The sequence below is a fragment of the Oncorhynchus mykiss genome, chromosome 2 (genome assembly GCF_057628025.1).
Source record: "Oncorhynchus mykiss isolate SJ-2025 chromosome 2, ASM5762802v1, whole genome shotgun sequence".
NCBI lineage: Eukaryota > Metazoa > Chordata > Actinopteri > Salmoniformes > Salmonidae > Oncorhynchus > Oncorhynchus mykiss.
The window spans coordinates 48,419,639-48,438,526 of record NC_143023.1 but is presented as its reverse complement, the minus strand read 5'-3'; the positions used below and the strand labels follow the sequence as shown (position 1 = coordinate 48,438,526).

General features: G+C 39.8%; 1 protein-coding gene across 16 annotated transcripts in view; it reads left to right on the top strand.

Annotated features, from left to right (window-relative positions):
• nap1l4a (nucleosome assembly protein 1-like 4a) overlaps window positions 1-17,319 on the top strand; it is a 64,225-nt gene extending 46,906 nt beyond the window's left edge. For 6 of the 16 annotated variants that reach the window (XM_090201370.1, XM_090201359.1, XM_090201364.1 and 3 more), the window contains 6 exons: window positions 4,453-4,472; window positions 4,834-4,953; window positions 5,144-5,179; window positions 5,277-5,321; window positions 13,668-13,706; window positions 15,523-17,319. In XM_090201370.1, the coding sequence (XP_090057496.1) occupies window positions 4,453-4,472; window positions 4,834-4,953; window positions 5,144-5,179; window positions 5,277-5,321; window positions 13,668-13,673 (227 nt within the window). In that variant the 3' untranslated portion in view covers window positions 13,674-13,706; window positions 15,523-17,319. Of the gene's footprint in view, window positions 1-4,452; window positions 4,473-4,833; window positions 4,954-5,143; window positions 5,180-5,276; window positions 5,322-13,667; window positions 13,707-15,492 lie in introns of all 16 variants that reach the window. The other 10 variants (XM_021564183.3, XM_021564179.3, XM_021564172.3 and 7 more) reach the window with 2 other exon arrangements.
• Window positions 17,320-18,888: the final 1,569 nt, after the last annotated feature.

Genomic DNA, 18,888 nt, shown 5'->3' with positions numbered 1-18,888 from the left:
TGGTCTGAGCATGCTCTGAGGACGCGGCTGGAAATGAGGTCTGGGCCTGCAGCCTTGCGAGGGTTGACACATTTAAATGTTTTGCTCATGTCGGCTGCAGTGAAGGAGAGCCCGCAGGTTTTGGAAGCGGACCATGTCAATTTGAATGCACAGAGCTACCGTAAGGAGATCCTGAGGCTCATTGTTGTGCTATTCATCAGCGGCCATCACCTCATGTTTCAGCGTGATAATGCACGGCCCCATGTCGCAAGGATCTGTACACAATTCGTGGAGGCTGAAAATGTCCCAGTTCTTCCATGGCCTGCATACTCAACAGACATGTCACCCATTGAGTATGTTTGGGATGCTCTGGATCGACGTGTACGACAGCGTGTTCCAGTTCACTCATATCCATCAACTTCTCACAGCCATTGAAGAGGATTGGGACAACAGGACACAGTCAACAGCCTGATCGCATAGAGTTGAAGGAGATGTTGCGCTGCATGAGGTGCATGGTCACACCAGATACTGACTGGTTTTCTGATCCATACTCCCACTTTTTATTTTTTAAAGGTATCTCTGCAGATCTGTATTGCCAGTCATGTGAAATCCATAGATTATGGCCTAATTTATTTCAATTGACCGATTTTCCTTATTAGCTGTAACTTAGTAAAATTGTTGCATTATTCATTTGATATTTTTTTCAGTTTATGAATACTGGTGTTGTGACATTCTTGGGTTGTTTTCCATGGGTGTGGCCTGTGGATGTATGGCATTGCCCACATGAACGTTGGTGACCAATTGTGATTTTGCAACGTACAGTATTCTTAGAATAATTAATTATACTAAACTAAAATATAAAAGCAACATGTAACCATTTCAAAGAATTTACTTTGTTACAATCCATATCAGGAAATCGGGTCAATGTGAAGAAAAAAATTCAGTAGGCCCTAATCTATGGATTTCACATGACTGGGAATACAGATATGCATCTGTTAGTCACAGATACATTATAAGAAATAGGCCTCAGGATAACGTCACAGTATTTCTGTGCATTCAAATTGCCGTCAATTTTGTAATTGTGTTCATTGTCCATAGCTTATGCCTGCCGTACCATAACCCCATCGCCACCATGGGGCACTCTGTTCTCAACATTGACATCAGCAAATCATCGCCCACATGACACCATACGTCTGCAGTTGTTAGGCCAAATTCTCTTAAATTATGTTGGCTTTGGTGGACAATCTTAGTGAACATCCAATTGCAAGCTCCCTCAACTTGAGACATCTCTGACATTGTGTGTTGACAACTGGACATTTTAGACTGGGCTTTTTGTCCCCAGCACAAGGTGCACCTGTAATGATCATGCCGTTTAATCAGCTTCTTGATATGCCACACCTGTCTGGTGGATGGATTATTTTGAAGGAGAAATTCTCATTAACAGGGATGTAAACATTTGTGCACAACATTTTAGAGAAAAAAGCTTTCTGTGCCTACGCAATATTTCTGGGATCTTTTATGAAACGTGGGGCCAACACGTTGCATTTATATTTTGTTCAGTGTAGATTGAGATCAAGATTATTGGATGAAGGGTGGGTCGCACCAACATGGTTTAAATTCATCTAGGGTTAGAGCTAATCTAGGTTTTGAAATCTAGGTTTAATTAATCAGATGTGTTGCACCACTTAATTTTAAATCTGGACCAGTAAATCTCTGATTAATGGTTTTAAACTGATTAGTGACATGTTACACCAATATGAGGTATTTCATGAGTTGAAAAGTAGCTAGCCTACTTGACAAATCAGGCCACAAAGTTGCTGTTCCTTGATAAAATAATAACAATGTAACGTTAGAACTACTAACTCCATTGTGAAAGATTCTCATTGGTTGGCTTATGGGGAAAAAACTTGTCGTAGCTGATGGAGGAATTTAGTAATGTACTAGAGGATAAAAAGACAGACAACATGGCTGTCAAAAAGGAAGACACCTGGGCCATTTTATGCAACAAATGTAATGGATCAACACGGCTTAAAGAGAAGAGGGACCCGACTCGGATGAAAGCGTGCTGGAAAAAACTTAAGACAAAAAGGATGCGGTAGAGGAGAGGCACGGGCTATTTCAGACCGGAGTCGGAGGGGGGGGGGCCTCCATCCAAGGGAATTGATCCTATCACCCAGAAGATGTGCGAGATAATTCACCAGCAGTTTGCCCCTCTCCATAACCCCCTATGATGACAATGGAAAACTTGACCCACCAATATTTAGTAAGCATAAATAACGGGTAAATATCCATGCCTATAATGCACTTTAAAACTAACGATAACTTCTTATGGCTGAAATCCTGCTAACGGGATCGATATGACAACAGCCAGTGAAAGTGCAGGGCGCCAAATTTAAAGAAATCTCATAATTAAAATTCCTCAAACAAGTATTTTACACCATGGTAAAGAAACTTGTTAAGCCCACCACAGTGTCCGATTTCAAAAAGGCCTTACGACGAAAGCACACCAAACGTTTGTTAGGTCGGCATAGTTACAGAAAAACACAGCCGAGAGGAGTCACAAAAAGCAGAAATAGAGAGAAAATGAATCACTAACCTTTGCTCTCCATCAGATGACACTCATAGGACTTCATGATACACAATACATGTATGTTTTTTGTTCGATTAAGTTCATATTTATATCCAAAAATCTCAGTTTACATTGGCGTGTTATGTTCAGTAATGTTTTGCTTCCAAAACATCCGGTGATTTTGCAGAGAGCCACGTCAATTTACAGAAATTCTCATAATGAACATTGATAAAAGATAAGTGTTATGCATGGAATTATAGATCCACTTCTCCTTAATGCAACCGCTGTGTCAGATTTCAAAAAAGCTTTACGGAAAAAGCACACCATGCAATAATCTGAGTGCAGCGCTCAGACACAAAAACAAGCAATACAGAAGTCAGAAATAGCATTATAAATATTCACTTACCTTATCTTCATCAGAATGCACTCCCAGGAATCCCAGTCCCAGTTTGTTTTGTTCGATAAAGTCAATTTATGTCCAAATACCTCCTTTTTGTTCGCTCGTTTAGATCACAAATCCAAATTCATGAGGTGCGAGCACTAGGTCCAGACAAAGTCAAGAAGTTCCGTTACAGTTCGAAGAAACATGTCAAACGATGTATAGAATCAATCTTTAGGATGTTTTTAACATAAATCTTTAATAATGTTTCAACTGGACGCAGCTAACTCTCACAGGCACACGCGAGACTGAGCTCATGGCACTCTGCCAGACCTCTGGTTGAAACAGCTCTCATTCTCTCCTTCACAGTAGAAGCCTCAAACAAAGTTCTAAAGACTGACATCTAGTGGAAGCCTTAGGAAGTGCAATCAGACCGAATTTACATTGTATCTTGGATATGCAAAGAGTTGAAAAACTACAAACCTCAGATTTCCCACTTCCTGTTTGGATTTTGTTCTGTTATACTCAGACATCATTCAAACAGTTTTAGAAACTTCAGAGTGTTTTCTATCCAAATCTACTAATAATATGCATATCTTAGTTTCTGGGCCTGAGTAGCATGCAGTTTACTCTGGGCACCTTATTCACCCAAGCTACTCAATTACCACCCCCCCAGCCATAAGAAGTTAATGCTACTTCACTACAATGTTACTGTTATCAGGCCCGTTACAGCAAGTTGCGTAACATCATTATTCAAATCATATCATAAGCCCCAATTCAATTGTTGTACAAAATGGGCATGTAAATAGCCTACTAATCATGAGTTAATTATCATAAAACTCAACAGGATTCAACCTGTCGCAAATTATTCTGAGGAACTCGTTTTGGTCTCTCCACAGTAGGATATGCTGCCATTTGATCAGTTAAACCGTCTGAAGTGGCAGTTTTTAGAATTAATCACCATTTATTTTTATTAATTGAGCAACAGGCTTAAAGTGAAAACTAAACTTAGATTACAGGAAGGATTTAATTTAACTAGGATTAGTTAAACATCTATATAAACCTTGATTTAACCTAGTTTAAGCATTAATCCATGTTGGTGCAACCACCCGAATACTCCTAAGTATTTCTTTTAAAACGTATGACATTGATGTTGAGTCACTCATTGCCATTGTTGGCGATGGAGTGATTTCTCAACTCAAGATAAAGAAAGCATTGACATTTCCGCCTTCCTTTGAAAACTCATCAATGTTTTGTCAGTGAGGGTGGTGCTCTGTCGCTTACCAGGGAGTGACTGAGAAAAATCGAGATCAAAGAGCACCTGGGTGATGTCACTCATTTCATGGAGGTGTAGTATAGAAGTTATCAGCAGTGTGAATGTAATTTGATCGTTGTTGAGTGATTGATCTATGTCGGGCTGCCCTTTTCAGGATTGGCTTTGTGAAACGAAACGATTGTTTGCGAAATGTGAACTTTCTAAATCAAAGTGCAATAATCAAAGGTAATAATTTCCTTTCTCTTACAGTGTCACCTGATGGAGAGCCGGTGAGTAAAATATGATCTGCATTTCAGACCCAAATTCACAATTTATATTACTTTTATCAGTTTCTACCGTTAATGGAAATATTGTTAGATGGTCAGTTACTTGGACAGAAGCCTAATCCTGGACTAAAAAAGTGATTTCAATGATTTCCCATTCACAAGGCACTTTGTGCAGGGCCTGTATTTACAAAACATCTCGGAGTAGGATTGCTGATCTAGAATCAGGTTCCCCTTTCCATTAATTCATGTAAAAGCGGAAATGGATCCTAGATCAGCACTTCTACTCTGAGTAGTTTTCTGAATTCTGGCCCTGGTCTGGGCTGTGTCTAGGAAAGTGGCCTAAAAAAAACAACTGTCTCCGCAGGACGAGGACGCCGAGTTCACCTTAGCCACAGACTTTGAGATTGGCCATTTTTTCCGTGAGAGGATAGTCCCCCGAGCTGTGCTCTACTTCACTGGAGAGGCACTGGAGGACGACGAAAGTGTACGTGTCAAACACACACATACATATAGGCATACAGCAACTGCATGTTATAACATGAGCAAAACTATTGAGTCTGTCATAAGTACATTTGATTAAGAGTTTTCCATTTCCACAACTTTGTATTTGGTCTGTATTTGCAATCGGGAGCTGTAACAGAATGTGTAACGCTGTTGTCCTCTTGTCTGTGCAGTTTGAGGAGGAAGAGTTGGAGGAGGGAGATGAAGAGGTAAGGAGAGGATTGGATATGAATATCTTTATTTGTTAAATGTTTGTGAACTGGAACATACTAAGCATAATTGTCATTATTTACTCTTGTGATTTAGGAGCAGGATGGTGATGATGATGACGAGGGAGACTTTGATCCTAAGGTCAGTATTTAGGCAGTGCTGCTAGTGGACATGCTTCTTTTGAGTGTGTTCTGGTTCTCCTCACCCAGGTGCATGTGTGTCAAAGGAAGTAGCCTCCTAGCCCCAACTGCTTATCATATTTCCCTTCACAAAACATTGTTATAACGAGGACTGTAAAACTTAATGTGTTAATTACAGGTCACTTAAATTTTTATAGCACCATTCATTGTTTTTATTGCATTTAATCATGTCTCAGTTTATTTTAATATTTTTTTTTTAAATGTTGTAATTTTCAGTTCAATTGATTTTAAGAAAATTATCCCAATTGTAGTTCATCGGCAGCTTATGAGTATTTTGAACATTTACAAGTAGGCTAGATCTAACATTTATTTTTATAATTTTACTATGCTATAATCAAAGTATATTATTGTCACTTCTGTTATAGGCCTTAGTTGAAACTCGGTGTTAAATTCAAAAATCCCTACCAAATATAAGCCAATATGACACCAATCTCGAATATTCGCTCATCAATTGATTGTAGGTGCACCACACACTCTGGTCATGAGCCGTCTGTCTGTTACTGAGTACCACATATCAGAATTTGAAGGAAAAAATGTACTTTTTTTTTTTTTTTTTTTTTTTCAATTTCGTGGTATCCAATTGGAGTAGTTAGTCTTGTCTCATCGCTGCAACTCCCGTACAGACTCGGGAGAGGCGAAGGTCGAGAGCCAACCCAACCTAGCCGCACTGCTTCTTGACACAACACACATCCAACCCGGAAGCCAGCCGCACCAATGTGTCGGAGGAAACGCTGTACACCTGGCGACCTGGTCAGCGTGCACTGTGCCCGGTCCGCCACAGAAGTCGCTAGTGCGCGATGAGACAAGGATATCCCTGCCGGCCAAACCCTCCCTAACCCGGACGACGCTGGGCCAATTGTGCTTCTCTCCATGGACCTCCCGGTCGTGGCCGGCTGCGACAGAACACATCAGAATTTTTAATTAGCAATTAAGTTTGGGATCGCTTGTTCAGCAACCACACAGCTACTTGCACTATGCTGCCAGTCATAAATGTATGCAAACAAACCTAGCTACTGTATATAGCTAGCTATATGGTGGTATTCAAGCTGAGGTTAATCTATAAATGCAAACATATGTTGATTGGCGATGTAGCAAACTAGCTAATGTTAGCGTGCTTATACAAAATTGCTGGATCGAATCCCGAGCTGACAAAGTAAAAAATCTGTCGTTCTGCCCTTGAGCAAGGCAGTTAACACGCTGTTCCCCAGGCGCCGAAGACAAGGATGTCGATTATGGCAGCCCCCCACACCTTTCTGAATCAGAGGGGTTGGGTTAAATGCGGAAGACACATTTCAGTTGAAAGCATTCAGTTGTATAACTGACTAGGTATCCCCCTTGCCCCTTTATTATTTAGTATATGTAAAGACAAGATTACATCAAGAATAGTGTGATGGGTGACAATATTAACCTATCACTTGTGAGTGATGCCCAGCATAAGAAACAATGCCGAATCATATCGTCACACCTCATGTAGCCTAGCCCATAGGCCTATATGTTTCAATAAGGTTTGTATCACAACTAAAGTGGCCAAAGGACTTCTTTTAAAATGAAGCACATTAATCTTAACTCCACTCATGCTATGCGTGAGTTTCAAGTTTAGGGAAGGTATTTTTTTTAATTTTATAGTAAAAGCATTACATCCATAATTGGAAGTGGACATTAGCGCTTATCCTACTGCCATGTGCGCATTGCTGCTCCTATGTGAAGAAATAGCCTAATAGTTTATCAACATTTTAAACTCAATGTCCTCATTGTTGCGTCAGGCTCATTGCTTAAAGCAGGTTTTTTGATGCTAGTGGTTGTATTCATTTGGGATCTATTGGAATAAATCAGAATAAAATAGGTCAACTTTTGAACTATGGGGGATAGTAGGTTGACATAGGCTAGTGCTTTTGCTGTTCGTTAGGCCTACTCGTATTGTTGGCTGACAAAGTAAATGTGGACAGTTCTTCCATCATCTTCAATATGCACCTCGGAATTGGATAAGGACGCGCGCAGTTGTGTCCCCGATGTCTGTCTTCATTTGTAGTTCTGTGGGAGAGCCGATCACGCGATGGATCACGCAGCACTCAAGAAGGGTGCACTAGCCGCAAAATGCATGGATTTTTTTTTAGGATGTATTACAGCCACACAAAGGGGATGCCACTGTGAAATTCTAGGCATTATTAAGTGCTTGTCAAATTGAATGAGTGACCACCTGTGCAAAAAACAAAGCAGAACTCATACCTTTTCAAGTGACTTTTTTTAAAATTATTAGTCGCATCATACAGCCTTACAATGTATTAAAAATCACAACATGTAGCCCAATGTTTGTAAAACAACTAAAGTTATGTGAATCACTCTAAGCACATGTACCTATTTCTTTAACTGCTCAACACAGAATAGCTGCATGTGCACTCCCTCAAATCGTTTGGTGAAAATATCCTATTTTATTCAGCTTTGTTCAATTGTATTCTTCATACTATAAAATAATGCCATGGAATTCTAAAGAAATCCTGTCTGCTAAATGAAGTAGTGTAGCCCACAGCCATTTGGCATGGCCAGATCAGGACCTAACATAAGGACAACTCAGAGTATGCTATTCTGTTCTTCTGAAATATACATTTTCTTCATATCATGTTTCTTTAGTCCTGTCTAAAATACATAATGGATTTATTGTGATGGTGTATTACATGGATTTATTAGACTTTTTAAAATGTAGATGTTCCAAAAGTCTGCATCAGTGGCTTGTAGGCTAAATGTGGAAGGCAGGAGATGCTAAATGTGTTTGTTAATTAACGATCAATTACCGTGAGACCGACAATTATTGCGTGACAATCACCAGCTGACACAATTTTGTGACTGCCACAGCCCTAGTAGTGGCGGATTGTGGGCATGCGCCTGTCACTGAGAAATGCCAACACCAGCTAGTTGACAGGGCCCCGGGCCGTCTTTATGCACTTGTTAATGTCCTCCTCCCACTGAAACATCCAACATTCAGATGACTATCTACAAATCAGCTCGCATCTGAGTCATGACGGCTGTCCCCTTTGTTTCCCCCAAGTCATTTCTACCGAGGTGGATGACTATGATATAGTCACGGTCACACCTCGTTTTGGCAATTTGCTTTTGATCATTAGGATTATGAGCTGAGATCTTATCAATAAATTCAATAAAACACATAATATTGTGAGGGTTCACAAGGAGAGCATGTGTTATGCTGTATAAACTGCGGTTCAAGCCCTGAATGCTGGATGCCGTGGTATGGGTTTGACAACATTTTACTTTTTACTGTTCTAATTACGTTGGTAATCAGTTAATAATAGCAATAAGGCACCTCGGTTTTGTGGTATATGGCCAATATACCGGTAAACGGTTACGGGCTGTATCCAGGCACTTTGCCTTACATTGAACAGCCTGTAGCTGTGGTAAATTGGTCATATACCACACCCACTCAGGCCTTATTGATTAATTATGTTGTGCATCACCTTCCGGTGTAAAAAACATGGATTAAAAACCAAAAACGACATTTGAAGTGACAGTCTTTGAAGCCGAAAAAGGAACAACAATGCCTTTTCCACCCATGATCTACCAAGGTTTTCCAGCACACAGCTTTGACCTACTACAGTAGCTATGTTGGTATTGTACTTCAAACTATGTGTAGGCAGGTTGTTTAGGATTCAAACCTTCTCAAACAGCCTAATTCATACTCTTAGAGGTGCTTCCACGATAATGTGATTTGTACCACATACAGGGTAAAGTATTGTATTCTTCACACCACAGTGACATTCCATTGCGCTACCTTTTCATGTTTTTATTTAATGAATTGCAAGCTTTGGTTTTATACTTACAAGACCATCAGGCTTGATTGAGCTGTTTTGTTTTGTAGTAATGTGGTGCATGCCTGTATTTACTTAACCTCTTTTGGTGCATGAAACGCTAGTGGGACACTTACGACAACATCCGGTGAAATTGCAGAGCGCAAAATTCAAAAATCATAATATTAAACATTCATGAAATTACAAGTGTCTTATATCGTTTAATAGCTTAACCTTTTGTTATTCCAACCGCCTTGTCAGATTTCAAAATCTTTACGGCAAAAGCATACCAAGCGATAATCTGAGGACAGCGCCCCACACAAATACTTTTTCAACCAGCACAGGCATCACAAATAGTGATTTAAATTAATCACTTATCTTTTGAAGATCTTCCTCTGTTTGCAATCCCAATGGTCCCAGCTACACAATGAATGGTTGGTTTGTTCTATAAAGTCCTTCTTTATATCCCAAAAATGTTCATTTAGGTGGCTCGGTTGTTTCAGTAATCCACTCGTTCAACATGCATACAAACGAATCCAAAAAGTTACCAGTAAAGTTCATCCAAACAAGTTAAACAATGTTTCTAATTAATCCTCAGGTATTCTAATATCTAAATATATAGGGAAGATAAATAACGAAGAGCGTGCACCTCATTCACGTGCCAACAAGACTACATTTGTAATGAAATACACCTTGGAGTTTTCCCCACTACTTGCTCATTTTTCAAAAAACAAGCCTGAAACCCTTTCTAAGACTGTTGACATGTAGTGGAAGCCATAGGAACTGCAATCCGGGTCTTACCTATTTGTATATCCCATAGGCAAGCATTGAAATGGCCTGTGACCTCAAATAAATATTTACGAATGGATTTTCCTCGGTTTTCGCCTGCCATATCAGTTCTGTTATACTCACAAACATTATTTTAACAGTTTTAGAAACGTCAGTGTTTTCTAGCCAATGCTAGAAAACCAAGTATATGCATATCCTAGCTTCTGGGCCTGAGTAACAGGCCGTTTTCTTTTGGCATGTTAGTCATCTGAAATTCCTGACAATAACCAGTATGCTAATGGAGATAAACCTTATTTTAGCAAAACATGTCATTGAAAAAAATTATCATAATATCTGTTTTAGGTGCCTAATATAACAGGTGTGTTGGACCCAATAGCTCAGATGGAGCCTGTTTGCATTCCTGATTTCTGTAACTGCTTACCTGGTGTAATATTGACAAGCTCAGAATAGTAAACGTGCTACATTTGCTTTATGAGTAGTGCGTGACCCTAGGGTGGCAACGCATCCATTCTGATTGTTTTAAACTGTTAAATTCAACCCAAAATCATTTTCAGCACTTTCATACATTTCTGCATTTCCTGCACTCATTTGAGATAATTTCTACACTTTTAGGCCATATTTTAACCAAGTGTTGCAATTGCGATTTGACTTTTGGGTGAACATTTGGATGAACTGTTGGCATCATGGAAATATGATTATTCTATAGTTAGAGTATAATAATAGTGGGCACTTTGAATACAGTTGGTAGAAACCAAGATTGTTAAGTGTTTCCTAGGGGACCCAATAATCTTTGGCTACATTGCATGTTTTCTCTTAGCTACTTCTTGTAGCTTACATATTCATGCTTTGCGTATTCCTCTTTGAATTAGAAGATACTGTTGCACAAACATACCGGTTTAGGTCTACACCATCACTGGTATTATCAGGCTGTTTTGCTAATTACTTTTGCTCTGACTCAGTACATTTATTTGCTAGCTGGCGATTAGCATTAGCGGCTAACAAGATTTAGGCCCAACTTGCTAAGAAAAGACAAACTAGCTGTTTGAAGATGTAAGGAACACCAGCTAATGGTGTAATTATAGAACGCTAGTGGATTTATATTAAGAAGCAAAGTGAGGGTATTCCTTGAGTGACGGGGCGGGGCTAGGTCTGTGGAAAGTGGCAAGGAGAGAGATGACTTAAGTAGCGAAGTAAACTATAAAAGTCCACATTACACACGTCGTATCGCATTAAACAAACCAAACATTCAAATACCGTTATAGAAGGTAAAGTAAAAACCCAAACCGGTCCGTGCATCAATACCGGTATATCATAAAATACGGAACACCACCCAGCCCTAGCTTAGAAACACTTGTTTCAAACATGGTCCTGTTTTATCAATTGCTGTGCTGTTCAATGGACAGTTCATTAACTCTGTCAAAATGTGTAACTTTAAGCAAATATTTTTTACTTGTATTTTTTTTAATGTTTGTGTACAAGTTGAAGAAATTAATGGACGTATACTGAACAAAAATATAAATGTGACATCCAACAATTTCTAAGATTTACTGATTAGTTCCTATAAGGAAGTCAGTCAATTTAAATAAATTCATTAGGCCCTAATCTATGGATTTCGCATGACTCGGCAGGGGGTGGGTATGCATGGGAGGTTATAGGGAGCCAGGCCAACCCAATCAGAATGAGTCTTTCCCCACAGAATGGCTTTATTACAGACTGTAATGATCATGCTGTTTAATCATTTCTTTATATGCCACACCTGTCAGGTGGCTGAATTATCTTGGCAAAGGAGAAATGCTCACTAATAGGGAAGTGTGCATTTCTGTGTTGAGAAATATTATTTGTGCATATTCAACATTTCTGGCATTTTATTTCAGTTCATGAAACATGGGACCAACACTTTACATGTTGCGTTTTTGTTCAGTGTAAATTCAGGATGAGTCAGGCAAAATAATAATAGTTTCACATTTCGTCCAATTTAACCGACCACCATTAACCGGTTAACAAGTTAAATTCGTTCCAAATGGTAAAATGTCGGACCAACAAAATGCATCTGTAGCCAACAAGGAACGAATATTTTTCATTAAGCACTTAATTGAAACATGCAAAAATGGCAAGCCTATCGTCTCACAACAAATGAGGCCAAATATTACTTATTTATTATTTTGAAACTGTTCTTGTGATGTGCAGTGTTGTGCCTTAAGCCCAGGATGAGTTGTGCCGCTTTCTCACTTTTTTTTGTAGGGAGTCCTCGACCAGGAGTTCATCATATTTGGGGATCCTTCACATGAAAAGGTTTCAACCCCTGGCCTAGGCTATCCATTTGGCAAATTGTGCACGTTTAGCTTGTCCAATTAGGAACATCTTGGCAAATAAAATCAAATGTAACAAACTAAGCGTCTATTTTCAGAGCGATGACGTTACACACACCTTTGTCTGTCTGATAGCTTACCGTATTGCCTATGCACAAATTCAATTGATTGGACATGATTTGGAAGGGCAAACACCTGTCTATAAAATGTCCCACAGTTGACAGTGCATGTCACAGCAAAAAAATTAGCCAGGAGGTTAAAGGAATTGTCTGTAGCGCGCCGAGACAGGTTTGTGTCGAGGCAGATCTGGGGAAGGGTACCAGGGTCTGCAGCATTGAAAGTCCCCAAGAACCCAGTGGTCTCCATGCTTAAATGGAAGAGGTTTGGAACCACCAAGAGTCTTCGTAGAGCTGGCTGCCCGGCCAAACTGAGCAATCAGGGGAGAAGGGCCTTGGTCAGGGAGGTGACCAAGAACATGGTCGCTCAGACAGAGTTTCTCTGTGGAGATGAGAGAACCTTCCAGAAGGACAACCATCTTTGCAGCACTCCACCAACCAGGCCTTTATGGTAAAGTGGCCTGACATAACCCACTCCTCAGTAAAAGGCAAATGACAGCCTGCTTGAAGTTTGCCAAAAGACACTTAAATGACTCAGACCATGAGAAACCACATAATTGCAAAAGTGTTTTCTAATGATCAATTAGCCTTTTAAAAGGATTAGCGAACGCAACGTGCCATTGGAACACAAGAGTGATAGTTGCTGATAATGGGCCTTTGTATGCCTATAAAGATATTCCATATAAAATCAGCTGTTTCCAGCTACAATGGTAATTTACAACATTAACAAGTTAACACTATTTCTGATCAAGTTGATGTGATCTTAATGGACAAATGTGCTTTTCTTTCAAAAACAAGGACATTTCTAAGGGACTCAACTTTTGAACGGCAGTATATATCTAGGAGAGTTTATTTCAGGCTGACTATTAGCATCTATTGAGTTGCAATGTACAATCAATTGAATGTTTAAATCATATTACAAAATACATTTTTGCAGCAACACAGAAAGGTTACAGCAAAACAAAATGTTTTACTGTTCATGAGTTACAAATTATTTTTTAAATGTATGATACGATTCACTGCGATTAAACCAAACCCCAAATACTACATTGACGAAGTGAAACATTTGATTTGGCTTTTTTACTTTTATGTGAAGCGGGGTCTCTGTTATACAGTAAATTAAACGTGTATGGCCTTACAGAATATAATACAGCATAATGTAGATCCGACATCATCACTCCCTGTCAGTATATTGCGTTTCTATCTGAATAACCCTATGGTTTTGTTCCTGACTATTGTTATTGTCTCTCCCCTCCCCATGTACTTCCCATTACAGGCATAAGCAATCATTCATTCTCACCCCATGCATTTCTAGGTAAGGGAGAAATTAAAATGACACTGCATTCTGTACTTTGTATTTTTGTCTTTGCTCACTTCTCTCATTCTCTCCATCTACACCTTTCTCCTTTTCTCTATCCAGACATTTCTTTATCCATCACTCCATCCTTCATTCTGTTGTCAAGCTTAACCCCCTAGAGTCGATGCCCGCTGCCCCGTGGAAATGTAATTAGCGTAATAAAACAATCCCAATCAAAAATCTGTTTAAGATGGAGATGTTTTTTGTTGTTGCATCTCAATCCACGTCACCCTTCTGCATCTGTTTGTCGAGCCATGAGACATCCCGAAAATCCTTCTTCCCATGAAAACATCTGTAGCGTCCAAAAGGTTTACCCCACAAACTATTATGACCGCTCTATGGAAAGATGGTGAACACAATGGTCTTCCCCATTTTGCTCTACGATCCCCACAAGCGTTGCAGGTCTTACGGCACATCCGATCTGCCAACTTCTGTCTGTAGCATCTGAACCTTTTGGGCTACACACTGTGACCCCTCTGCGAAGATGTGAGCCTCAAGACTAGTCTGAAGAGAGCCTGGCACCAGTTTGAAAACATTTATCGGAAGTATACTGAACAAAAATATAAATGCAACATGTGAAGTGTTGGTCCCATGTTTCATAAGCTGAATTTAAAGATCTGACATTTTTCATACACACAAAAGCTTATTTCTCAAATATTTTGTGCACAAATGTGTTTACATCCCTGTTAGTGAGCGTGTCTCCTTTGCCAAGATAATCCATCTACCTGACGTGTGGCATATCAACTATCTGATTAAGACAGCATGATCATTACACGGGTGCCCCTTGTGCCTGGGATAGTAACAGGCCACTCTAAAAATGTGCAGTTTTGTCACACGACACAATGCCACAGACGTCTCAAATTGTGGGAGCGTGCACCTAGCATGCTGACTGCAGGAATGTCCACCAGCGCTGTTGCCAGAGAAATGAATGTTCATTACTCTACCATAAGCCGCTTCCAATGTCGTTTTAGAAAATTTGGCAGTACAGCCAACTGGCCTCACAACCGCAGACCACATGTAACCACGCCAGCGCAGGACCTCCACATCCGGGCTTCTTCACCTGCGGGATCGTCTGAGACCAGCCACTCGGACAGCTGACTAAACTGAGTGTTTGTCTGTAATAAATACTTTTTGTGGGGATAAACTCATTCTAATTGGCTGGGCCTGGCTATCAGTGGGTGGCCCTACGACCTCCCAGGCCCACCAGTGGCTCCTCCCCTGCCCAGTCATGTGAAATCCATAGATTAGAGCTTATTTTATTTATTTAAATTGCCTGATTTCCTTATGAACCGTAACTCTGTAAAATGTTGCATTTATATTTTTGTTCAATGTGTACGTGTGTAAAATATATAATAGTTTAGTGCCTAAAATAAGGGGGTATACTCTAGAGGGTTAACTCCCGTCTCTTCACAACCCAGTCAGAACCCTGTTTCTTTCACTCAATCTTTCCAATATGTTTATTTTTCTTAGTTGTACCGCTCTATCCTTTATTCTTAAGTAGTACCCGGTGTCTCACTAAAGGCTAACTCTCTTCTCATTACTTGGTCAAAAACTTATTCCAGTCCAATTGAGATTCTCCCCTAGTCACCCTTCTCACTCGTCTCCTCACTCTCTTTCGTAACTTTTTCTCCTCTTGGCTTGATCCGTTCTTTTGACACTAGTTCAATTAGCTGACTATCTCTGCCTGTTTCCTTCAACCTCACCCGCCCCTCTGCCGTCTTCGTCCCTCAACCCTTCCCCTCAGCTCTCATCTCTCTCTCCTTCCTCCCCTCAGAAAGAAGAGCCCCAGCCTGCCGAGTGCAAACAGCAGTAACCGTGGTGACCAGGGGAGATTGGCCGAGGTGCTGCTGTCCATCAAATCAGTCCTCATCCAATCAGCAGGTCTTCCTGCCCCTGTTGGCTCCGCCCCTTATGAACTCTCATACAAACGCAATAGAACACAACCAAACAGTGTTTTTAATACATGCATGCCCATTTTTCTGCTGTCCTGTCCCCCGCCCTCTGTTTTAGCTTCATTCATAACCAATTAAGAAGTGACCTGGACTTTAAACAATTCACCACGGCAACGTAGAGTTAGTCTACTTCACAAGTAGGTGACTACTGCCGAGAACCTCATAATATTCCAATTTAAAACGTTGTTTTTTTTTTTTTAGATCCCAAACTTTAGTTTTCACAAATCAGTTACTCAGGGTTTTATAAGGCTAATAAGATAAGTGTTAATTGACCAGGAAACTGCTGAACAGGTTTGACTTAATACATCACTGGGGTTGCTGACAATTTTTTTTTTGTTTGTTTGTTTGTTTTTTTTCTTCTTTATGGTGTTTTTAATACACGGTGTATTACTCTCAATTTGATTTTCTTTACTAATGTTCATGTCCTTGGACTATTTATTCTGGTTTCATGGAGCTGTATGAAGTGGTGCGTTATGGGAAAGTATTTTAGGTCCCACCCACAATAGATAAGGCCCATTCTCATTCACCATGCAAATGCCCAACAAACATTTGTCCCTTCTTTCCTAGGCTTTGCAAGACTAACAAAATGTTTATACTGCCAAATTGTATTTTTTAATATGTGAAATGGTTTTAAGCGTTTTGAAAATTTCTTGCCATACTACTGCTTTGACTGTGCCCGGACTCGTAGGGCTTAACTAAATATGGCTACACTTCTCATGGTCAGCCATTCGAATACATTTGGAAACGATGGCATGATCCTAAACCTATCGTTCCTAATTCCTTATTTGTCCCTTTTAGCTGATCTGAAAGGACCTTGTAGGTTTAAGCAATATAACAGATATTATATAGTTGATGTTTTAACAATCCTGCCTTTTAGAGGTTTTAGGTGGAGTTATTACCATACTGCGGATACGTACGTGTACAGGGTTATTTGGTTTGAAAGTGCAATTTACAAATCGTCACAGCACACTAAACAAGAAAAGGGATAGCAGTACAAGATGGTAAAATGTAAAGCTTAACGTTAGTAGAATATAAAACATACCTATCCAGTCCTCGGCTATATGTTAGGGGAAGGAAATAAGGGTGTTTGTGTATAAGTTTGGAATTGGGCCAGAGAAGGTTGAGGTGTTGTGGCAGTTCATGAAGCCATCATAAACAGTGCCCATCGTTACAGAAGGCTCCCAATCCAACCCCTCCACCACCAAACATGTTCTGTCCATATTCCTGCTAACATACAATGACATTTAAACATGTATTACTCTCCTAAGAATGCTTATTTGTCTATAGAATGTCTCCCCAAACGTGGGACAACCGGTTGCCCATGTACTTGATCTTATCAGCACATTGATGCTGGTTGGTATGGTGGTCAGCATGGTAGCAATGGTCATCGTTACAGTGCTTTACCACACATATCCCCTCTTTTTTAATAAAGATTGTAGAGCCCTCATTTTTGAAAGGACCGATCTCTTGAAGCCACGGTGATGTCTTCATCCTCCCCACCTAATTGGACCTTGTGCTAGAAATGGCCTTATCTGGTTCCTCACAATTTGTTACTTGCGCAATATTATTTTCAATTTGTACAGAATTAGTTAATATTCTATTAAAGTTGTGTGACAGACTGTTTCTGTTAATTGTTTTTGTGTGTCCAGCCATGTTTATTGCAGTGGGTGGGTAATATCTGATATACATTCATTTAAAGTAATTGTACCACTGAATAGTGTTACATTAAGCTCTGAGTTACAAATGCAGGTGTTATGAAATGTCCCTTCTGTGATGAATAAAGTAGCAATCTACTGGTAGTACCGGTCTCGAGACCACATATAAAGTGTCTCGGTGTCGGATATATTTGTACTAGAAAATTAAATAAATAAAACCGCTCTGCCAGGCTGTGTGTGTATATATACACACACACATAATCCTTTGTTTAAACAGATATAAAGGCTAAGATTATATACCTGTTTATGCAGTGGCGAACCTGTAGTAGGCCTTCGGTTTGTGACGGCAACCTGTCAATCCCTATTGATGCTTACCAAAGTAATGTGGTTGAGGTATAGGACTTATCAATTATGCAGTACAATAGAGTAATCATGCACAAAGTAGCCTACACAATCTCAATGTGAATCATATTCACATGCGTGCTGCACACACAGCCTAGTTTCTACTGAATATCATCTGCAGGCAGCAAGAGTGTTCAGCTCTCAACTGATTTTGGCATGGAGCAGCTCACAGAAGAATGACATGGGTAGCCGGTAGGGTAGGAAAGAAGTAAATGCTAACTGGGGCAGCAATGGGTATCCGAACCAGGTATTGGAAAAAGTAGTCCGAAGTCTTGGTTAGTAGGCTATTTGTGATGTGCAATGGTCATCATGCTCTGATTGCATCAGGTGCATATGGGTGGAAAGAGGCCCACCCAGTCAAATTGATGAGTTTTAAGCATTGTAGACTTAGACCATCACAATGTTTTATTTACTACAGTGTCTATTAATTGTTCACACTCTATTGCTATAGAATTTTTGTAAATGCCTTAGTATACGTAATTCCCAAACATAAGAATTTGTGAAAATGACCATATCTAATTGGTCGCTTGTCATGTTTTTTTTAAGTGTCAATCTTTCTGGTGGTGTATATGAACAGATTTGATTAAGATTTCATGTTGCTAAAATGTTTTTAGTTCCGCTTTAAATGCAACAGTGTTTCCACACGTGTTCTTTTCAAAGAGATGGCTAACAGCAAGCACCCTGCAAAAAAATAAAAACCGTTCCACTCACCTGATTATTATTTGAAACTTAACTTGTTGAAAGTTATTCTTGAAAAGGGACAAGAAAAGCTAACGTAAACTCACTCACTTTTGTACATTGCCTTGGTCTGTACAATTGACCCTATTTTAGCGCCCCAAAAACGTAATACTTCCATCCAGATCAACTGTAATGTCAATACCATTGTAAAGCACAATTTCTACCTTTTCCAGCAGAATCAATTACATGACCCCCACGCTGCCCGTTTATGCATAATTCAACAAGGCAATGAGCTCCGTTGGGTCTTGAAACTAATGCGTGATAGTGAGGAGAGATGTTGTGTGGGAAAATTGCTTTTTTTCCACTCGATCTGACCAACGTATCACCTTATCGCCTCTAAAATGTAAATAAAACCCTATAAAGAGTTTATATAATGTGTCATTACATACATAT